This window comes from Aethalodelphis obliquidens, unplaced genomic scaffold, assembly GCF_003676395.1.
Source record: "Aethalodelphis obliquidens isolate GAN/ISIS:26980383/991018 unplaced genomic scaffold, ASM367639v1 scaffold8, whole genome shotgun sequence".
NCBI classification, from domain to species: domain Eukaryota; kingdom Metazoa; phylum Chordata; class Mammalia; order Artiodactyla; family Delphinidae; genus Aethalodelphis; species Aethalodelphis obliquidens.
The window spans coordinates 34563706-34587676 of NW_020837952.1; the positions used below are offsets into that span (position 1 = coordinate 34563706).

At 36.1% G+C, this 23971-nt stretch overlaps 1 protein-coding gene across 4 annotated transcripts in view; it reads right to left on the reverse strand.

Moving 5' to 3' along the window:
- The window catches only part of ATP2B1 (ATPase plasma membrane Ca2+ transporting 1), a 132703-nt gene that overhangs the window by 17987 nt on the left and 90745 nt on the right, over positions 1-23971 (reverse strand). For all 4 annotated transcript variants that reach the window (XM_027107169.1, XM_027107167.1, XM_027107168.1 and 1 more), the window contains exons 7-15: positions 23417-23455; positions 22502-22663; positions 20778-20992; positions 18136-18378; positions 16438-16679; positions 13625-13862; positions 8297-8476; positions 7570-7657; positions 6864-6970 (exon numbers count right to left, since the gene is read on the reverse strand). In XM_027107169.1, the coding sequence (XP_026962970.1) occupies positions 6864-6970; positions 7570-7657; positions 8297-8476; positions 13625-13862; positions 16438-16679; positions 18136-18378; positions 20778-20992; positions 22502-22663; positions 23417-23455 (1514 nt within the window). The remainder of the gene's footprint in view (positions 1-6863; positions 6971-7569; positions 7658-8296; positions 8477-13624; positions 13863-16437; positions 16680-18135; positions 18379-20777; positions 20993-22501; positions 22664-23416; positions 23456-23971) is intronic.

Genomic DNA, 23971 nt, shown 5'->3' on the forward strand with positions numbered 1-23971 from the left:
AGGAATGGACACAGGCACTACCCAAGTTCCTTCCAAAAGTCACACTAAAAGATATTTTTTTTTAATTAAAAAATAAAAACTCACAAAGTTAGTGGGAAAAGAGACATTGCAAAAACATCTTAAGAGGCTGGAAAGCAGATAACCAAGTAGGAAGAAACTCAGCAGACCCCGGAAAGCTGAATCCTAAATCAACAGTAGGAGAGCAGAGTAGCAGCCTTTCTGCACTACAGGAATCTCCTATGTGAGGCTCAGGACTCGGCAGCACCAGGCAGCACTGGAGGTAGGGGTGAAGGCGTGAATAAGAACAGGAGGATTCTTAAAGTCTACCGAAGACGCTGAAGCAGTACTTAGAGGGCCCAAACTAAGAATAACAATGTCCCTCAACAGTGGAATGGGATGGATTAATAAGTTGTGGATTGATAAAAACGAGTGAACTACAGCTATGTACAGTAACACAGATGAATCGCACATGAAAAATGATGAATAAAGGAAGATGGACTCAGAATAATACATGATATATGATTCTTATGTACAAAGTTCAAAAACAGACAAAAGGAATCTTCAGAATACTGGTTACCTCTGCAGAGAGAGATGGCAGTAATTAGAAGGGAGTGTGGTTGAGGCATCTGGGGGCATAGGTCATATTCTATTTCTTGCCTTGCATAGAACAGGTCTGTTTACTTGTGATAATCCATTCACTGTTTACTTACGACATAGACACTTTTCTGTATGTGTGTTATATTTTAATAACAAAATTAAAAGAAAAGGCAGCTAGAGCCTCAGAGTCCCTTCCCACATCCATGCAACCAGGAAGTTTGACACCCTCTAACCTGGCAGAAGACTGCCTGCTAATTTATTAGAGAGGGTATAACAGAGAACGTTTAGACTGAACGATACCAAGTGCTGCTGAGTACAGGAGGTGCTATATTGAAAAAAAGGGGTTAAGAGTAACTCTGTTTAATGAATGTAGAGACCACTACCCTTCTTTTTTCTACTTGTTTCCCAGAATACCAGTATTCAGGATTGCCCTCTAGGCAGCACATCTGAAAATTCTTGCCTGAAAATCTGATCATCATAGGAGAAGAGACCTAAAAATACTGAAAATTCAAGGTACCCTAAGGAAGTGAAATGGCCAAGCCAGGTCACTTTACTGGGAAGCTTCTGGTCGATAAATCCCACTTAGAGGCCTAAGACTTTCCAGCTTTTCAGCTTTCTACTGGTAAAATATGCAGAGACAACCAAGAATCACTCTGACATCTGAAGAAAGCACTAACCTGAAAGACAGAGACTAAACCAAAAGGCATATGGAGACACAAACACTACACAGAGATAAAAGCTGATTTTTATTAAAAAAATCAAATCCTTAGGCAAAAGGTCAGCAATGAAACAAGAACAAGAACTCAGAGATCCAAAAACAACTCTTGGAAATTAAATATATGATCACAGAAATGAAAAAACAACAGAAGTTGAGGAAATACTCAACTGCAAGATGACAAAGGTACGGTAGACAGGAAAAAAGAGACAAGATAATAAGGTAAGTCCAAGAGGTTCAAAAATCAGAGGGGACTATTCCACAAAGAAGAGACACTGGAGAAGACATAAGATGAGTATAAGAAAATGTCACAAAATTGAAGAAAATCAGTTTTCATAGTAAAAAGTTGCCCTAAGACAAACCATCACATTTCAGAGGACTGAGAACAAAGGAAAGACTTACATACCTCCAAAAAGTGTGTGTGGGGCGGGGGGAGAAGGAGGTTCAAAATTCAAAATGGTATGTAATAACAATGGAGGTACAAATTCAAAATTCTGAGTGAAAATTATTGTCAACCTAGATTTTTATACCAAGTCAGACTAAGTATCAAGGAGGATTCTTTGAGGAAAGAATAGAGATTTCAGTCATAAAAGTTATGAAAAAGTTTAACTCTCATGAAGCCTTTTTCTCAGGGATCTACTGGAGGAGATGGCTTTACTACATGAGAGAGTAAACCAAAAAAGACATTGACATCAAATTCAGTAAATTCCAAATCCAACATAAGAGAGAGGAAAAGGAAACTCTTAGGTATGGAGAAAGAAGAGACAGCTGTGTAGCAGGCTTAGCAAACAGTCCAGATTGAAGCACATCAGAAGATCTGGGAGAGGTATCTCTAAGAAGGCAAAACTGGTAAAAGTGCCTGATGTCTCTGACATAATGAAAGGAGAATTTGGTGATGAATTAGTATTAAGTACATAAAAAACTAAGAAAATAAATACGTAAATAATTTAAAAAGTGAATTGAAAAAGAAAATGTATAGGGAATACAAAAAGTTGTGCAAGGAAGTAAAAGTAATTATAACAGACCACATGGCTCAGCTTGGAACAGCATTTCTAATCACAATAAGGATGGTATATTGACTGACCTCTAACTCTGATGGAAGAATAACAGGATGGGTAGTGTGTGTGAATGCATACAGGTGTCTGTGTGCCTGTGAAAGTGCTAAATCCTTATCTTCCTTAATGAAGAGTCATTAACAATGCTTTATATTAAAAAAATTTAAAAAACTATGAATTGGGAGATGGGGATTGACATATATACACTATTGATACAATGTATAAAATAGATAACTAGTGAGAACCTACTGTATAGCACAGGGAACTCTACTCAGTGCTCTGTGGTGACCTAAATGGGAAGGAAATCCAAAAAAGAGTGGATATATGTATATGTATAGCTGATTCACTTTGCTGTACAGCAGAAACTAACACAACATTGTAAAGCAACTATACTCCAATAAAAAAATTAATTAAAAAATATAAAAAAATTTAAAAACCCTTGTAATCATGCCATTTCGATACATGGAGGCAAACAACTAAGGAAAACAAACAGTTGGTTTCCTTTAGTCAAAAACTAGCTGGAAGAAATGATATGTGGTAGGGGACACAGTTATTAAGTCTTGTAGAACTGTTTGACTTGTTAAATGCTATGCAATATTGTTTTGATAAACACAAAGTCCAAAACAAGCTTTTCTCAAAATACTCCATGAAGGAGCAATCTTAATTTAAAATTTTAGTCTCTAACTCCTAATCTGTATACTTTACTTTTTTTTTTTTTTCCTTTTTCTGGCTGCACTGCGCCGCCGCTTGTGGCATCTTAGTTCCCCGACCAGGGACTGAACCCGAGCCCTCGGCAGTGAAAGCGCAGAGTCCTAACCACTGGACCGCCAGGGAATACCAGGGAATTCCCTGTATATTTTTTTAATGTGCAACATATTTAATACATCTAAACCCAACAGGTTTCCTTGCCTCTAATCATCCTCCATCTTTTGCAAATGCAAATCTCACACTCCCTTGTTCAAAATCTTTCAAAATTTAAAAAGCTACTTTAAGATGTTCGCCTGCCGATGCAGGGGACACGGGTTCGTGCCCCGGTCCGGGAGGATCCCACATGCCGCAGAGCGTCTAGGCCCGTGAGCCATGGCTGCCGGGCCTGCGCACCCGGAACCTGTGTTCCGTGGCGGGAGAGGCCATAACGGTGAGAGGCCCGCGTACCACAAAGTAAATAAATAAATAAATTAAAAAGATGTTAATTGTGTCCAAATAAAAACTAGTTTCATAGTGAAACAAGTTTGGGCAACTCCCCATCAAAAAACATTGAAACAGCTTTTTATAAGCTTCTTAGAGCTGTATGCTAGCATGCATTGTGAGTCTCCAAATTTGTTTTACTGCATCAGAAGCCTGCTTGGGAAGTGCTGATCTACAGGATACAAGAACAAATTCCTCACCTTCATATTCAAGGCCCTTCTGATCGTCACATTCCAGTACCCACCACCACCACACCCTCTTCTAGTGAAGTTAAACTACTTGTAATTCTCAGAGGGTCTCTTAGCAGTACTTTTCTCCCTCTCTCCATTCAAATGGCACCTCTTTCAGAAAACTTTCCCCAGTCTCTACAGGCAGAGTCAAGGACTTCTTCCTTGAGGCACTCCCTGTGCAGTGTTTAGTTCTTCACTGGCTGCCACTGTGCTTCAATGATTTACTTCCTTGTGTGCTGAACCTTTAGGAGGCAGCAACTACTCACCTGTAATGTTTCTGGACCAGAATATTGAAAACAGCTTCTTAAGGTTTGAAGGAGAAACAAATTATTATTAACCCAAAGTCTAAAAACACTTTAAATTAAATGAAGATATTTTAATAACCTTAGCGAAGATTTTACTACCACAGATGCATATTTGGTTACAGAAATACATCATGGCATTCAGTCTATGATGACAGAATATCTGTACATGTGTGGTTAACTAAATTTGGTAAGAATAATGCAATATAATTTAAAAAATAATGTAATCATATTTTAAACACAGCATGGAAGCTTGCTATCTAAAGGAATTCTGAAAGGAGTGGCTAAACAGGGGAAAATGCCAGGCCTCTTTGCAATGTACTCACATTAGAGTCCCTTTAATTTATTGTACATTTTATCTTAATGTTGAATTTACTAAATGTAAGTGTGTATGTGTGTAGACATACATACACACACCTATATATATAAAGAGACAGACAGAGAATACAGTGTTTTAAAATGCTATTTCTGCCTGAAAAGTAAGAGACAGGTTTAAAAAGAACTAATCAATAGCAATTTCTCGGGCTTCTCTAGTGGCGCAGTGGTTAAGAATCCGCCTGCCAATGCAGGGGACACGGGTTCGAGCCCTGGTCTGGGAAGATCCCACATGCTGCAGAGTAACTAAGCCCGTGCGCCACAACTACTGAGCCTGTGCCCTAGAGCCCGCGAGCCACTACTGAGCTTGTGAGCCACAACTATTGAAGCCCACGCGCCTAGAGGCCGTGCTCCGCAACAAGAGAAGCCACCGCAGTGAGAAGCACGCGCACCACATCAAAGAGTAACTCCCCGCTCGCTGCAACTAGAGAAACCCGTGCACAGAAGACCCAACACAGACAAAAATAAATAAAATAAAGTAAATAATAAATTAAAAAAAAAGAGACACTTCATCACACACACACACACACAAAAGCAATTTCTTGTGGGTATCTAATAAAAGCCCAAGACAAATAATTTCGTCTTTCAGTTTTAAAATATGAAATTGAAGAACTGAACAAATATACAAAGTAAATTCAAGCTTGAGCAAGAGTGCTTTCAAGTCCAAACCACTATGCACTTAGTTTTTCTCTGTGCATTTAAAATAAATTTAGATTATTTTTGACATGCTACCTTTAAAAAAAAAAAAGTGGTAAAATGCACCTAAAACTTTCAAGGCTTAAAAATCAAACAGAGCAGCTGCTGTACTGTGTTTTTGTTTGAATTACTATATTTACCTGCATTTATTTAAAGGCCTTAGTATCTGCCTTAAACACCTAAGTTTTAGGAAGAAAGTTTTTGTTTTTTTAATATTAAAATGCATTGTATATAAATACCTTCCTGGTCAGCTGTCCAGATGAAAGTAGAAGTAAGAATCCTGCCAAATGCTCAAGAGCAGCAATGAGTGATCCCGTGTTTCTAAAATGAATGATCCTGTTTTGCTTACAGCCAAAGGAAAAGCCCTTAAATATTCCTTATCCCTTCAGCTTCTTCTCCCAGCTCTTCAGAAGTTCACACCAATGCACTGCTTACCATAATAAGTTTGGGATAGGGCAGGGTGGGAATCTTTGGGTTCACAGCTATTGGTTGAGGGTACTTTACCCATATCACTTCCTTCTTCCATCTCCCTCACTCCTGTTAAAAGGCATCTACCATGGTGGTGGTTCTGCTAAACCCCTATTTTAGCAGCAAAATACCAGGGGGACAAATTATGCAAATAAACATTGGTACACATAAATATTCTCCTTTCTGAAACACTTGGGGACACACTGTGTTTGAGAATTCAAAGTCTCTCATGCTTTAGAAAGATAATGTGGCACATACCTTCTATCACAAATTCTCCCAGATAGGGTTACCATCCCATAAAAACACATTAATATCTCTACAATGACTATGAATGTTCATATTAAGTGGGACAAATAACATCCTCATATCATTCAGAATATTTTTTGCAACCAAATGATTCTGCTGTAAATTTAGGAAAAAAAATGTCAGTTTTCAGATTTTTGGATTTGAGAATTGTGATTATGAACCTGTATTTTCCAAAAATGAAATAAATCAAATTAAATAAAATACTTAAATTTTCTATGGCACTGAAAGTACAAAGATTCATTCCAACACTGAAAAATTAGAAGGACTGGATTCAAAGATATAACAATCTAATTTCAATTATTAAACATTTATGTAGCATATGTATTTTATGATACCTATCTTACAGTAAACACTTCATCAGTATTATGGCTACAGTATAAAGAAAATAATAATGAAATGCTAAAATTTCCTAGCACTTTTAATAATCAAATATAAATTGAGAACTTCGGTGGGGTACAGATCTTTTTTTTCAATCAAAAAAGATTACAAAAAAAAAAATTACATCTATTATACATGAAATGATTACTATTAAAAGTTACTCTTAAGACATTTTCAGTTGAGTGGAAGATTCTTAATCATATTCTTAATTTAAATACATATAACTGTTCTAAGCCTGTCTCCTATTTAAGAGGACTGCTGTAAGGTTTAGATGAGATGACAGACATTTATATATTTTACAGAGTACAAGGTAAATGTATGATATTATTATAACTGTTCAAAAGAAGTCACGTCATATTCCAGCATCAAATAAAGGTATTATATAAACTAATTAGACTTATAAACCAATTTAGGCTTACATATTATCCCTCAAGCTACTCTTGAGGGACAGTGTCTAAAATCAACACTAATTTAGTAACAAACAAACAAACCAAACAAACAAAACCCAGCCAGTAAATTACATCTGAATATTTGAATTATGTTAAGTTCCTACCATTGCAAATCCAACATCAGCTTTCTTTAATGCTGGGCCATCATTTGTACCATCACCAGTTACAGCTACAACCTGGCGTTGTTCTGAGACAGTGCTGTCAATTATACCTGAAATAAAAGTAAGTATTTATGCTGTAAAAACAATCTGTTTAATTAATAAAGTGATTCTGCAGAATATGCTAGCTAGCCAGTTTTACAGACTCTAAGTTAAAAATAGGGGCTTCCTGGTGGCGCAGTGGTTGAGAGTCTGCCTGCCGATGCGGGCGACACGGGTTCGTGCCCTGGTCCGGGAAGATCCCACATGCCGCGGAGCGGCTGGGCCCGTGAGCCATGGCCGCTGAGCCTGCGCGTCCGGAGCCTGTGCTCCGCAACGGGAGAGGCCACAACAGCGAGAGGCCCGCGTACCGCAAAAAAAAAAAAAAAAAAAGAAAAAGTTAAAAATAAATAATTAAACACAGAGAAATGGAAACTGCTGAGATGTTGGGCAAGGAACAACTCCAGAAATTGTTGTATTAGGAGTTATATCCTGTTTTAATCACTGAAGATAAACACAATTCACCTAAGGTATCGAAAGGAAATGTATTTAGATTTTATTGGAGAAGATGATATCCACAATTCAATCTAATATTCAGCATCTATTACTATTTTAGGAAGCAGAACGCATTTCTCTATTAAGAAATTGCGGAGTAATTGTAAAATCTACTCACCTTTAACCAGTGTATGTTTGTCAGTAGGAGATGACCTTGCAAGCACTCGGAGCTTTGGCCAAATCTTGTCTATCCGCTCTTGCTCAATCTATAAATTTTTGTCAAAGTTAAAACGTGCCCAAGCCTAGTTTTCTAATTCCAAGTTAGCGACCTAGCATTTGTATCAGTGGTTCTTAAAGTGTGGTGGACAGACCAGCGGCATCAGCAACTCCTGAGAACTTGTTAGAAACAGAAATTGCCGAGCGAGACCCAAGGCCTATCTTATAAGACACTCTGAGGTGGGGCCTAGTAATCAGCATTTTAAAAAGCTCTCTAGTCACTCTAATGCAGAACCGCTGTTATATATATCATTACAAGCTCAAATTCTAACCATCTCCCCACTGCCTATGAAAATGGAAACTCCTCAGCGTTAAGTAGTGCAGGGTTTGGGGTCCCCTAAAATATGTTCCATAGCAACTTTTCCAAACTCATCTCCCATTACTCGCTTACACATATTGTACTTCTTGGGCCCAGACTGAAAAAATGAAGCGCTCACTCCCTTTAGGACAAATTTCTTTATCACTTGTCCCCTTTATTTCCTAAAATGCTACTGTTTTGCTTCGTGGGGTGAGGGCTGCACTGATCCAGGTGCGATGCCTAACATGTAGTGCATATTCAAGATGTATCTGTCCAATGAAATTCCTAATATACTAAAAACATATCAACTTAAACAATAAAAAACGCTTACCTCTCCTTTTTCATTTCGTATTCTTCTGTTGAAATCTTTACCTTCTAGGCATAGGAAATCTTCCCCAGGATGTAAAATACCACATTTGGTAGCAATAGCCCGAGCAGTATTAATATTGTCACCAGTGACCATCCTCACAGTAATTCCAGCCCTCTGACATTTCTTTATTGCATCTGGCACCTGGTTAATGTGGAAAAAAATTCACATGATGAAAGAAAATTAGTATTTCCAGGGTGGGGAAAAATCCCACCGAACAAATATACATTGCCTTATAGTCCCACAAATGACAACTTTAATTACATCTCAAGATATTATTTCTTGAAGTAGTCCCAAAAATCTCTTCTTTCCCCTTCCACTGCCACAGTCCTAGTTCAGGCTTCACTTTCAGTTATCATCTGACTTAAGTTGCTTACATTATTTATTTGCCAAAGGCTTTTTAAAGTGCCTTTTCCCCCTAGCAACCATTAGGCAATTCTTTCCTGGTTGGCTTTCCACCATTCTGGTTTTACTGCCCAGACCACACCAGAGTAAAATGTTGGTGTTCTTTGGGGCTAAGGGAGGCTCACTTGCTTTTCCCCATTCTTGATCTTTTAAGGGTTATCTTACCTATTCTGGAACCTCCAACTACTAGGTACATGCTAATAACTTTCAGACCTACATATTTTCCCCAGCTCATTGTGAGAGCTGGATTCCTAGTTCCATCAGAAAAGTAGACATCAGAATTTGGGTGTCTAAAAGGGAAACGATGTTTTCTATCTAAGAGAAACCTGAAGATTATCTGATATCTTCAATCTCCTTACCCTATACATCCTTAAGGGCCAGTGAGTCCTGCGATTCTACCTCAAACCTTCCCTGTACCTGGTCTCCGATGTTTGTTGCCTGAGCTACTGCAATAGCTTTTTTTAATTGGCATCCCTGTGTTTATGTTCATTTCCCCTTTAAAACATCTGATATACCCGACAATACAGTTCTTTTTTTAATACAGTTTCTCAAAAATATATGATTCCTCAACTGTTATACTATAAACCACAAAGTTCTCAGTATAACAGAGTGTCACACTTGAGCTCCAGAATAGCTCCCTAGTAGATAAAAAACGAGGATTTACTATATAGCACAGGGAACTATATTCAATATCTTGTAAGAACCTATAATGGAAAAGAATAAAAAAAAGAAAAATATATGTATAACTGAATCACTTTGTTGTACACCTGAAACTAACACAATATTGTAAATTGACTATACTTCAATTAAAAAAATACAACATGACCAAATATTGCACTATTGAGCACCCTTACGCTTAAAAAAAAATTCATTGTTTAGGTGAAATGCAAATTTAATTGGGTGTCCTGTATTTTATCTGGAAACCCTACTCTCGATCTAACTACCAGTTCACAGGAAATAGAAGGAATGCAATTGGCAAAATCTATTATAGAATGCAGAATACTCTCCAGGATACATGTCCTTCTACAAATAATTTCCAAAGAAACAATAGTTTACTTGCTAATTGAAAGAAAAAAACAATTTGTTCTTTGACAGAGAAATTGCAAGAATGGAAAAGGGAGGAAACCTATAGATCCTTTAGATTAAAAGAGACTTGAGAGTCATGGCAATAAATTTAATGTGTGGATTTTGGATCCCGATTTGAATAAACATCTGTGACACAATTTAGGAAATTTTAAAGATAATGAATATTTAGGAATTATTGTTGTAAGTTTTAAGTATCATGGTTGTGTTTCACAAAAGAATTTTAAAAAAAAGAGTAGTTTCCTAGATTTATCTGAATTTTTTTTCTACTATACACAGCTTGATAGACGAATAATCAATATATTATTTTTGTGCCTCTGCTTCTGTAATTCTCTTTGCCTAGAAAATCCTTTCCTGTTCTTCTCTAACCAGAAAATCCATGTCGGTCCTACTAGAACAGAGGTCGCAAATGCAAATACAGGGCCGTGCAGGTAACAGAAATGAGGAAAAAACACTGAAAGTGACAAATCCAAGACAATCCTAATAGAAGAGCACTCAGCTCTAGTCTGTTTTTTTTTTATCACAGTGGAAATGTTGACAGAATCTATCATTTCAAGAGAAAGCAGAAACCCAGATTTGTGTGTACTCTCTCAAACCTGATGTTTTAAACACACACACACACACACACACACACACACACACACACACACACACACGCAGTCCACAGATAACTTGATTGAAGGCTAACTTTGGCCTACACGCTGTTTGTGACTTCTATTGTAAACCGTGTAAATGTAACATCTCTGGGAGCTTTCATGGCCTACCTAGACAGAACTGTGCTTTCATATTATACATCCCTTTATTGTTTAAAAAAATCAATATTTGATTTTGAAAACGCTGGTCTGCTGTATAAATGTATTTCTCACTTCTCATTTGAGATAGAAAGTAACCCAGATTTGTCCATCTTAGCACTCACTGGGTGGTACCCTGAGATCATTTGGAATAGGAAACAATGACTAAGAGGCAGAAACTGGTCTTGGTTAAAGCTATGTGGCAAATAATATTTAAGAAAGTAAACTAAATTTATTAATAGTCCACTAACCACCAAATACTTCCACTTAAAATTTACAAACTACCTCCACTTTTACAGATAAACTGAAGAGAAGCCAAGCATCTTGTTTAACTATCTATGCAAATACAATAAAGCTGGATTTATTCTAGATATCTAATTAATCAAGATTCTCTACATCAGAACTGTACAATCCAGAAGACCCACTTGGGTCCTATTAGATTGTCTCATTTTAGTATGAAAGCACGCATCTCATTTTGTGATACTGAAGAAATTAATTGCCACTTACATGTTTTAAAAAAGATAAAACTGTCCATCAACCTCAGTGCTAAGAACACAAAATGAGCAATACATTTTCCAAAGGACAAAAGTTGAAAACATCCTGATTTAGTATTATATTTAGATAAGATTTAAGCCATAAATCAATGTATAAAACTTCGAATGGTTTTCCTTTGACCAAAGGTTGGCAAACATGATCCACCTGGACGTTTCATAAGCATTTGAAACTCCAGAATCCCAAACTTGATCTCTAAATAGGCAGCTTCATCTGACTCTCTTATTACATTGGTAATACCATCTACCAGCCACTCAGTTATGCAAGTTGGAGACTAATTCCCCACTCCTCCAGAAAAGATCTAATTGTAGAGATATCTCAGTCCTATGCTTACTGCTCTAGCTACACACTTTCCTCAAGAGATCTCCTTTAGCTTCATATGTGAATTCTCCAGCCTACTTCACTTTCAGGCTTCTAGGTTCAAGTGCCTGCTTGACATATAATTGGACGTTTCAGAGATCGCAACAATGTTAAAAGGAGTATATCCAAACCCAACATATTCATTCCTATTGGTTCTACCTCTATTTACTTTAAAATCATACCTTTCTTTCCATCTTCCCTGCCACAATTGTAGTTCTAAGCCATGGTCATCTCTTGACTGGGATCACTGCAATAATCTCATTGGGTTCCCTGCTTCTACTCCTCTTTTTAATTCATTTCTTACATAGTACCCCAAATACTATTTTAACAACATGAATCATGTCACTTCCCAGCCTGAATTTCTTCAACGACTTCCCAGTGAATTTCAGAATAAAATTCAGAGCCCTTATTGCCTAGTTAGGCCAAAGATAATCTCGTCTGCTTCTTCTTGTCCAAACTTACAGCCACGCTGGCCTCCTTTCCACCTCTGAAAATCTAAATACTTTCTCACCTCAAGGATCCTGTATTTTTTGTGCCATTTTTCTGGAATACTGTTCTTGCAGCTATTTACATGGCTGGCTCACTTTTAGCCATCAGAACTCAACTCAAATGTTATATCTTCAGAGATCCTTAATGTGGTCTCTGTTATCTTTATTTTACCACCCTGTGCATATCCTTTATAGCCCTTATCACACTTGTAATAGTCATATCTGATGCTCCCCTGCTACCCCATGCCAATTAGAATATAAGGCCTATGAGGGCAGGGACCAAGTCTTATTCCTCACAGGATGTGTCTTCACTTGGCATACTGCCTATGTACTTATCACTTTAAATGTTTATCTGTTGTGTTACCTCTCTAGAGTATAAGTTTCATAATTATTTTGTTTAGTGCAGTATTTCCAGTTCCTAGAAGAGTGCCTGGCACTACACACTGGATGTTGAATCAATTAGTTGATGATAGCCACTGAACAAAAGCTATTTTTGCCTTTGTGCTTTTATTCATGTTGCTTCTTTGCTCACAAGGTGCTTACCGCTCACTCTCTCTCTTGGTCTAGCCAATACCTCTTCAACCTTTGAGACTCAAATCAGGTAATTAACCTCTAGGAAGTCTTACTTGACCCCTCTCATGGTTAACATAACACAGTGTGGTCTTTTAATCACATGTATTTTATACAGAGCTGGGTTTGAACACACTAGCTCTAATGTCTAGAGCTAACCTCTATACATCTCAATTTTTTTTCAACTTTCAAATAAGTAATAATACTTATAACTCAGAGGTGACTATTAAATGAAATAATACATGTAAAGCACTTGGCATAATATGTGGCACACAGTAAGAATGCAATAAAAAGATATAATTACTTTAGAAGGTTGGGGGCTCATGTTCTGTGCTCATATAACATGCTCTGCATATCTAACTATGTACTAACATCCTGGTTATAATTATGTGTTTGTCCATCCCTGCCCAGGACAGTGACTTCTTTGAGGCCAGGAACCAGATCTCAAAAATCTTTATGTCTCCAGTATCTTAGCATAGCTGCTGGTACACAGCAGTTGCTCAATAAACTTAAAAAAAAAAAAAAAGATTTAAAGAAGAAAAGCAAAGTCTAGAGCTGCAGACTGTCCAGTATGGTAGCAAGATGTTTAAATATAAATTGAAAAAAAATATTTTTTAATTCAGTTTTTCAGTTGCACTAGCTGCACCTTAAAATCTCAGTAGTCACATGTGGCTAGTAGCTATGATATGGAACAACACGGAACAATTCTATGGTTGCAGAAAGCCCTATTGGACAGTGCTGGACTACAGACCATGAAAACAAATAACTTAATGGCATTTACTATGTAATTTAATATAAATATCAATTGAAAAAACCTACCCAGTTCAAGGCACTGGTTATGCTATAAACATACAGGATCCCAAAGAGAAGTTATCTAATTAAAAACCATAAACAGGTAGCACATGCATCACAAGCACTATTATATTTCACTTATCTTGGATTCACATAGGAGAGAAATAAAATCACAAACACTAAGAAGTTTACTAGAAAACTGGTTACAGTTAGTGCCTTCTGCACATGCAGAACACAGAATGTTTCACCACCTCAGGTCTCACAGGATCTTCAATCCCCACAACAGCAATGCATGTAAGGCCGGTGACAATATCATTTTCATTATCCCATTCTGGTTCTGGTTCTCCTGCTGGGAAATCTCTGAATGCAAGACATATGGTTCTCAAGCCTTCTGATGCCATCGGTTCAATCACAGTTTTTACAATATCATCACGGTCCCTTGGTCTGAATACTTTTGCCTCACCATTAGCACTCAAGATTTTGAAACACCTATAAGGAAACGTTGAATCCAAACATCAATAATTAACAAAAATAATGGTTAATGCCATTTAAGTGAACTGGAAGGGCTAGAATCATGGAACCTGATTATCTGGAATTCAGAGAATTACATATGTTGTGTTTTTACAGACTTAAATCATATTCACTTTTCACCCTCCCCTTTACAAAATACAGTTCTCTTTTTATGGTTCTCACTTGACCATTCTCCATTCAAGTTACTTTAGACACTTCTCTTTTGGAAATGCAGGGCTTCTAAATTTTCACAAAAAACCCTAGTGGCAGAGAAGAATAAACTATATGCCTGTCCATTTTGGTGCAGAATTAGACATTAATTAACACAAAATTTCCAGATACTTCCTTCTTTAAAGTAAAAAGCCACGTTCAAACAACCCTTACCTGAGATGCTGTTTCATCACCTATATTGCTTTAACCATGAAAGAAAAAAAATAACTTACTGTTAAAATAAGCACTCTATTAGAATTAGAGAGATAAAGCCAAAATAGTTTTAGTTTCAGTGAAACTAACTACCACTCTTTAACTGTGTAGTAAATAAAAGTTACACTGTATACTTCCCTATTTAAAGTTTATTTTTTCACATTGCCTCTTTATGTTCCTCTCCCTTGGTGATGCCACTGCCTCCTGCTTCTAGGCAGGTGATTCCCAAATTCCCATCTTCTGTTTTGATCGTTTTCCAAAGCTTTCCACTCTGACAGTCTACTCAGATGTTGTACCGTACCTTAAATTTACTGCATACAAGACTAAAGGCTGTCTCCTCACTGCCCATTGAACAGACATCAACATTACTCCCAATAATTTCAATGTTTAAGTTTAAACTCTCACCTGAATACTTCCTTTCTCCTCATCACCTATATAGTATTAGCTCCTAAGTCCTATGTATTTGTCCTCTGACCAGTCTTCCGAATGTTTCCTCTCCTTTCTATTCCCCCTGCTACTCTACTGCCTTCTTCTGGCTCTTACTTCAAGCCAGAGCTACTGTAATAGGCTTTTAAATGATATTGGTTTCCAGTCCATCCTTCCCTCCAACCCCAACTCACCCTATTCCCTGATGCAAGAATTATCCTCAGTCCCACAGCTATGCTCATTCTGCTACCTGATGAAAAAAATTCTTCAGCTGCATTATCTGGCCTACTTAACTGTTTTAACTACTCAGGCTAACATTTAAGAGACTCCACAATAAAAAGAGTGGAAAGTGTTATTGTATACTTAATATACTCCATGTTGGATGTTTTACAGGCATTATTTTATCTCAGTGTCTTAGAATTGGTGCTCATCAACCTCTTTTTCAGTGAAGGAAAATGGAAGCCAAAGGAAGAATCTTCCCAGCATCCCAAAACTACTTAGTTGCAGAAGAGCCAAAGCCTGATTTGGTTTTGATTGAAAAATCTCCCCCATACCATCTACCTGCTTCCCAGCAAGCCATGATGCAAGATTTCTAACATTTCACAGAAATCAGATAACCAAGCATATGTAAAGGGAAGAAAGATGTCCTGTGTGCCACAAAAGCCCATCACCACTCAGCTGCACTGTATGACTATTAGCCATTCCCCCAATATGGTCTGCATATTCCCACTTCCTTCCCTCCAATGTGGCTTCCTTCAACTTGATCTTACTTCATACCGAAACCTATCTTAAATGCTACACCCTTCATAGTATGACCTCTCGTCTTAAAACTTTGTGTACATCTGTCATATTCTGCATTTTCATGTATTTTCTCTTAAACCTGTTAGATTATGATCTGACAAGTGTTCATTAAGATAACACTGGATTATAATCCACATATAAGCTAATTAAAATTGGAAATATTTTAAATATTGCAATTTCAAGTGAGTTCTAATTTTCCCAAAATGCTCTTAATTTAAAAAAAAAGTTTTCTGCTTCTCTACTGGAATTAAAAAAAAAATCAAAATAATTTCAACACCTGTAATAAAAAATAAGCATTAGGGAAATTATACATAAACATGTGATGTCAAAATTGAGGCGACTGGTGTGTATAAGGACAGTACAAAAGAAAAGATTACCATTCAAAATGACAGCAGATATTTAAATACGACGCTGCAGCAGCATAAATATGATAAAACCTCACTCTGATATAAAAGGATTCTCAAGATCTAGTTTTAATGCTTTGCTGTTCTAAAAACTAATATATAATTCATTCATCACTATCTACAATGCAGTGTTGAAGACATAAACTGCAGTTTTTCTTCCCAGAAGGCTTTTATTTTTCATGATCCTACATAACAATGGAGTCAACACGTTTAAGAGCAAATATCAATGTTCACTTCATTAAACCTACCAGATTGAATGTAATGGGCTTATTTTCCCTGTAGCAAAATACTAAGAAATAAAAGAAGCTGGAGTACGAAAATGACAGAATACCCTGGGCAAAAAAAAAAAGAGCAATACCATTAAAATATACTAAAAAAACTCCAAGGTCCTAGCAAATGCCTGATATTCACAAAAAGAAAATAGCAACAATATTAACATAGTAGATATTTCATAAAGCAACTATAGTTAGCAATTATTCATCTAAGCATTTTACTCTTACTTTTTCAGAATTATCTCAGATGCACCCTTGCTGAATATTCGATAACTTCCATCTGAATTTTTCAGGACAGTACTCATGGACTTTCTAACAGAATTGAAGGTGTAGACTTTGTACAGTGCTTCTTCTGGTATTTCATTTCTAACATCCTGATAATCCCGTTTTAAATCCAAAAGAAGTCCCAACAAGGCACATTCAGTTTTATTACCAACATGACGTGGTAATCCACCCTCTTTCTCTGGTGGCTATAAGAAAAAAAGGTTTAGAAGCTAGTATCATCTTGTTTCTCTACGACAGTTTAATTTGTAATGTAAAACAGAATGAGACATTCTAAAACAAAATTATACAGAAATTATATAGAAAACTTCTATTAGTTTTAGCATTTCAAAGAGGGACATAGAAAAAGTAAGGTAGAAAGAAGCTCTGGAGCAAAGATGACATGGATTCCAATCTCAGCCCTGCAAGTTACTAGCTATGTGAACTTTTGACAAATTACCCCAACTGCTGTGGTCCTTGGCTTCAGCATCTGGAAAATAGGAGCTCTTATGACCCAAGAATTAAATAAGAAATGTAACTTTTAAAGTTGGTTCCTGACACATGTGGGACTTAAGAAATTTTAATTCCTTTCCTTTTCTCTTGTTTTCACTGAATGTTTACATTAAATAATTCAAAATTAAATCTACTTTACCGATTTTTATGGCTTAAAATAAAAGTATAAGCATTAAAATGAAGCACTGTTGACTTAAATATATATATAAACTTTATTTCCTTCATAGTATCTTCACAAATACCTTCTTATGTAATCATCACAACAGTATTAAGGGCAGATGTAACCATCTTTACTTAACAATTGAAGAAAGCAGAAACTAACACACCACTGTAAAGCAATTATACTCCAATAGAGATGTTAAAAAAAACTTTCAGACTTTCAGCTAAGGCAAAGCTAGATCTAGAATCAAGATCTCATAACTTTCCAGTCCAATAATCCAATTCATGAAATACTAATTCTGTTTAAGGTCTTCACCCACAAATCACCAGAACACATATCAGCCAAACAATTTCATGCTTTATGTTACAAATAAGACTTTTAAAACTTGCGAAGTTAAAAATATTTTATTCTAAGGTAGTACAAGTCTAGAATTACTTTATTCAGTTAGTCCCCAAAGGTTTAAGGATCACCTTATAGGTAGGATCTACTGAGAAACCAAACAGAGCATATAGCAAGCATATGTAAAACATATTATTTTAAGTTGAAATCTAGTTTCAAAATCTTCTCTAGTAAATTGAGTTAACTTTCTATAGTAAGATAGACTAGTCTTTCACAAAATGAGCAAAGTAAAAATTTAAAATTAAGGACTTATTCTGGTTGTTAGGCTCAAGAGTTTCTAAACGCAGGAAATTCAAAATACAGGAGAAGAAAAATACAAATAAACAGAATGTATATGTTGATCAACAGATCTTACTAGTAACACAAATTGTATCAAAAGAAAAATTAAATACAGTATATGGATATATGCCTTTTAAAAACAACAGAATTCACCTCTTCAATTTATAAATAGTAATGATAGAGCTTAAAAGCTACATACAGTCAAATCATCACAAATTGAAAAATTAATTTTCATATATAAATTTTCATATACAAATTAATTATATTAATTTATTATTAAAATAATTAATAAAATATTATTAAAGAAAGCTTACCAATATTTTTGATGTATAAGCACAATTCACAGAAAGTCCTGTTACAAGGTAGGACAAAATATTTGGTGGAATAGCTTCTGGTTCAGGAATCTTTTTATAATGCTTTTCATTTATGTAAGCTTGAACAACTGTCATTCTGTTCATTGTCAATGTTCCTGTTTTATCTGAACAAATAGCTGTAGCATTTCCCATGGTTTCACAAGCATCCAGATGCCTCACTAAATTATTATCTTTCATCATTTTCTACAGTGACCAAAAAAAAGCAGTTAAGCTACATATAAAACCAATGACCTCATTATATTAAAATGATTATAAACTGCTTTAAAATCAGAACTAAAACTCCCAACTTTACATGGATACACAGTATAAAGCACTGATTTAATACTGGAAGAAGTTAGTATATTTCACCTATTCAAATAAGCTAAACAGAGTACCAGCTTTCCGTGGTTTCAATCATTTCCCCACTACATAACATAATCTAGTAAATAAATACAGATACCTGCACCCATATGCAAATCATGTTGACTATATGCCTCCAACACTTCTGTGAAGTGTCCTCAAATTACAAGAGCTATAATAATTTGTACTCTAAGTACAGAGGTACTTACAGCCATGTAAGAGTATATAACACGTAAGGATTAAGTCTCCTTATTAAGTGGAAAACAAAACATTCTAGTATCAGTCACCAAGAAAAAAGTAGCTTATCAGTTAAATATAGAGTTTGTGGGCATGTAGCTGCCTGACTTTTTTTTTTTTCCTTTTGACTCTGATAGACTGAGGTAACATAACAAAACCAGAAAGGATCATTTTTATCTTTTCCATATGTTGGTACACTTGGTCTTCTCATCCTCAGGATTACCCCTTCCTCTTATTTACAAGAAAAAGATAGTTTCTAAAAAAACCAAGAGTTTCACTGTAGCTCCAAAAAGCATTTAGGTTAAAATGCTTGATAACTCATTCTTAAAACATACCTGGAATGGGTTAAAACCTGTAAAGAGTTATTTTACAAAGTATGTTCTGTGACTATTAACATGCAAGATACTGCAAGAAACTGACTCCTTGAAGAAATAAACATGGGGAAGGAAGATTACTGTGATTTACATTAATACTGAACATTAAAATAAGGAAGTTCGGCAGTAAAGAAAATGTGTTCAGTTTTGCCAAACACTAACAGAGGAGCCATAAGGACCACACCTCAATGAAAAGAAAAGTGACTGATAACATTTGGGCTAAAATAAACATTTAATAAAAACTTAAAGAAAAGTGCTCTTATTTATTTTCTATGAAAGGACTGCAAATCAATCCTGCCTATATCTTTTTGATCAATTGAAAAATTAATATCATTAATGACTATTCAAAGTGAACTAACGACTGTATTGATAAAATGACTGATTTTACCCATGTGTCTAAAACTTATATTTACCCCAATTATTTCTAATTATTTTAAAACATCAAATAGATGATTATACTGTATTTCATTACTACTTTGACACATTTACCATTTTACTTTTGAAATAAAAGATGTGAAATGCCTGAAAATAAACTCAAACCGTAAGCAAAAAATATTCTTATCATGACACATCTGTTGAAAATTCTTGGGAACACTGAATATAAGAGTGCTGGAGCAGAAACTATGACCAATTACTTTGTGTTGCTCTCTGTCAGCAATACTACTTAAGGAGAAATATTAATTAATATTAGAAAATTGATAAGAGCAGCATTCTTTCATCAGGTATAATTCTACATGTGAAGCCACCTTTTCCATATAAGATATAAAATTGATTAAAAAGTAGATTAATAATCTTCAAACAGAATATTCCTTTAGGTAACCAGCAGCTAGCAAAGCCACTGAAGCTCATTTTTTCGGCATTCTACTAAGAACAAGGAGGAGTTAGCTACTGCAAATGGAGTGGTCAGAGAAGGTGACATGTGAAGAGACCTGAGTTAAGTTAGACAGCTGATGATTCAAAGGAGGAACACATGGGTCCTGAAGTGAGAACAGGGTTGAGGTATTTGAGAAACAGCAGGAAGGCTGGTGAGGCTGGACCAGAGGGGGAGAGAGAGGTGGGAGATGAACACTAGAGGAAAGCAAAGGCCAGATGGGGCAGGGCCCTGCAGGCCATAGCAAGAAGCCTTGGATTTCATTCTGACAAGAAGCCACTGGAGGGTTTTACAAAAGGAAACAAGATGATCTGAATCATTTTTTAGAAACATGAGTCTACCATGTGAAGACAGGACCGTGGGGTCAGGAGGGTCCAAGTGTAGAAACAAGGAGGCCTTAGACGGTTGGATTCAAGTAAACCTCTCTGCTCTTGTACCACAGGCAAATGACAAACATGCTTACTTCAATGTTATAGATTGGAAACAGGAGGGGACAGGACAACATAACTATCATATGAGGAAATTTAAGCTAGAACCTTCCCCAGCAGAGTTATGCTTAGCTTTGTGTCAAGTCTGCCATCCCAGGAATGTATAGGTCTCGATGCAGAGATCTTCAACGGGGGGGGGAGGAGAAGGGAATCAATGACAGCGCTAAAGAAAACAGTGTAAATTTATGGAAATCCCCTAGTTCCAGAGCCCAAGAGAAAAGAGCAACCAGTTGTACATTTTCTACACCAGCTGAGACTTTCTTTTCTACTTACCTTGACTGAATAAGCCAGTGAGATAGTGACTGCGAGTGGAAGACCTTCTGGCACGGCTACCACTAAAACTGTAACTCCAATAATGAAGAACTTCACAAAATACTGTATGTAAATCGGTGTGCACTCAGCAAGCCACGGTCTCTTCTGAACCCAGAATGTATCAATTACAAAATATAATACGAGAATGATAACTGTGATGGCAGACATCAACAAACCTACATAAAAAGAAGGAAAATGTAATTATTAAATATTCTAGACACAATTCATTGTCAGTTACATATTAGCCACTGGAAGAATTACAACTACTTTGGTGATATTTATTTTAATTTCGCTGAGAAACTGTTACATCCTTTTTTGTGCTTAACTCATCACTTGACATTATCAGATTTAATTTCTGCTTCCAAGTACAGTCCCGAAACCCAGGAGAAGTGGGAAAAAAGTGTTTATGATTCTTTTCTAGACTTAATTGTATCTTCAGTCTTCTACTAAAGTCGAGACAAAATAATAAGCAATGACAAGGAAATACCAAAAGCTTAGTAATAAGCTGGTGCTCTACACATTGGCAAGCTGCTTTCATGACAAAAGAGAAGTTGATAAGAACCTGACCAATGGGGAGACCTGGAATTAAATACCGAACCCCATGTTCTTTACAAAAAAAACACAAATTACCAAAATTACTTAATTTTTTTCATCTATCCTTACTGCTTTATTAACTTAGCAAACCAACAGTTAATCATATATTACAAATCATTTACACCTTTCTGTTTTGTGGGATATTTAGCCCCTTATAAACGAGTATTACAAAATAAGGCATGTTCACCTATCTGGGTCTAAAAATCCAATTCAATGTCTACTAAAATACCATCACCATCTTAAATCCACCCTTTTCCCCAACACTGTATGAGTCAGTATTACCATTTGGCTACATACTATCAAAAGCAAATATTTGCTATTAGATAATAAGCTTTTTGAGGACGGAAGCAAAAATTAACTTTTTCCAGCACAGTCCTAGGAAGTAACAGAATGATGCAATGTAAGTGACTTTAATCGTGTAGTCTGATTTAGCCCACACGTGTTCTTTCATAAAGATACTATTGAAGGGCATGCTATGTTTTTAGCTAAAGCTCTGTTTTATTTCCTCTGAAGAGGAGTTCTGTTAACAGGTGTTTTCTAGTGATGGTTGTAATTTATAACTTCAGCTTCACCAGGGTGATCCATTCTAACTCTAACTAATCCATTCAATTTAAGTTAACTATAACTTTTAGAAAAACACACACCTAATTTTTTTTTTTCATTGTCAGAACAAAGATAAGAAAATGTGTGGTGAAATTTCTTTTTATTAAAATATAGCTGGGTAATCTTTACGGAGTAACCTCTCTGCTAAGCCCTCTATTGCCCCCAGAAATTCAGAGAGGAGCGTGCGGGCTTGTGAATTGGGCAGCCTTAGGTGCTAATCCTAACCTGACCACTTATTTATTAGCTAGTTGACAGAGGACACTCCCTCTACATAAAATGAGGATAACAGTTCCCAAGCTGCAAAATATTATGAGGATCCACAGTAACTCAAAGGCCTAGTACATTGTAGATAAAACTGAAAATATTTTTATCTCCTCTTCCACTCACAAAGCAATGATTTCCAGTCTTAAGTGTGTCAAAGATGATTTTTAAATAGAAAGGCAGCATATTTTAAAACAAAACATCTTATTTTCTCGTATATATCATACCTGCTTTGCCAATCTGAACAGCCAGCTTTGTTAGTTTCCCTTGTAAAACAGATTTTTCCTTTTTTGGCAAATTTGCTTTCTTTTTGTCTTTTTCATCACCATCTCCACCTTCTTCACTCTTCAAAGGCTGCATTTCCATGGCTGCACCATCCTGGGCTTTTGCTACATTGAAGAGCAAATATAACTTCACTACGTTTTAAAGGCACACGTAACTGTTAACATTTTCAAGCAATTTTTGGGAAAAAAAATCAATTTCTTATAGAAACACAAAATTTAAACATTTAGCTTCCTGTGTATGTCTGTGCCTACCCAGAGAAAATAAGACAATTAGTGACACTAGGTTTTGAAACTCTGTACCAGATTTGAGAATGTTGAGCTAGGAAATAGGGATGAGGCATAAGAAGAAGTACAGGGTCCTAAAAGAGCTAAATACCAAATCATTTTTCTTCCTGTGTGTTGTGTTAGATAATGAGACTCATTCCAAACACCATAAATCCCTCCCTCATAAGTTATGACCATAATGTAGAACATTATGTAGGACCACACATATAGAGAAATGCACATATGCTTACAGACTATTAAATAGCTGCAAAAAAATTTACATTTTATATTTTGTTTCTTTTGCATTTTTGCTAGCAATCATATTGTAACCAATGATAAATACTGAAATGCTTAAGTTTAAAGTTACCTACATCTGGACCTTTCTAAGCTTACTAACACAGGTCATAATTAAAGTCTTATTAACATTGTAAAGGCAGCATGAGTCAGGCACTGACAAAAGAGACATTCACCCAAGTAATACAGATTGTTAATCTTCCGTATACATCCTACTTTTGGATGAATACAGTACACAAGAGATGTATTTGTGGATACAATGAGAACAAGCTAAGTGTACTTTTATCCTCCTGAATTTACCTTTGTTGCGATTCTCAATAGCTCCGTCTTGTTTCTTATCTGTAGGAACAAAATGGGAATTAAAGCTTTCCAAAAGAAATGAATACAGCCATGTTAAATTATGCAAAGGTAGCTCACATTTCTATAACAGAACTGTTACACAATGGTGTGTGTGTGTGTGTGCGTGTGTGTGTGTGTGTGTGTACAGATTAGAAAGCATTTGGCCCATAATGACCTTCTGGCTCTATCACTCCCTAGGTCTTAACCATGGGGGGACACTCTAAAATAATTTGGGGCATCTATACTTAGTTGATTTCTCCATAAGACTTTACTCTTTTTTATGCTGCAATACACCCACATATGGTACAAGAGGTTTTCAAACTAAATACAGATATAAGCCTAAGAATGTGGAAAAGGGAAGGGGTAGAGGGAGGAAGGAATGTCATAGGAAGACAACAGGCACACAGGAGAACTCTGATGGGAATGAGAACCAAACTGGTATGTATAAAAGACAGGGGAGACAAGCAAGTAAAACTAGAATATGAAGGTACAAAATAAGACAGTAAAACTACTAGT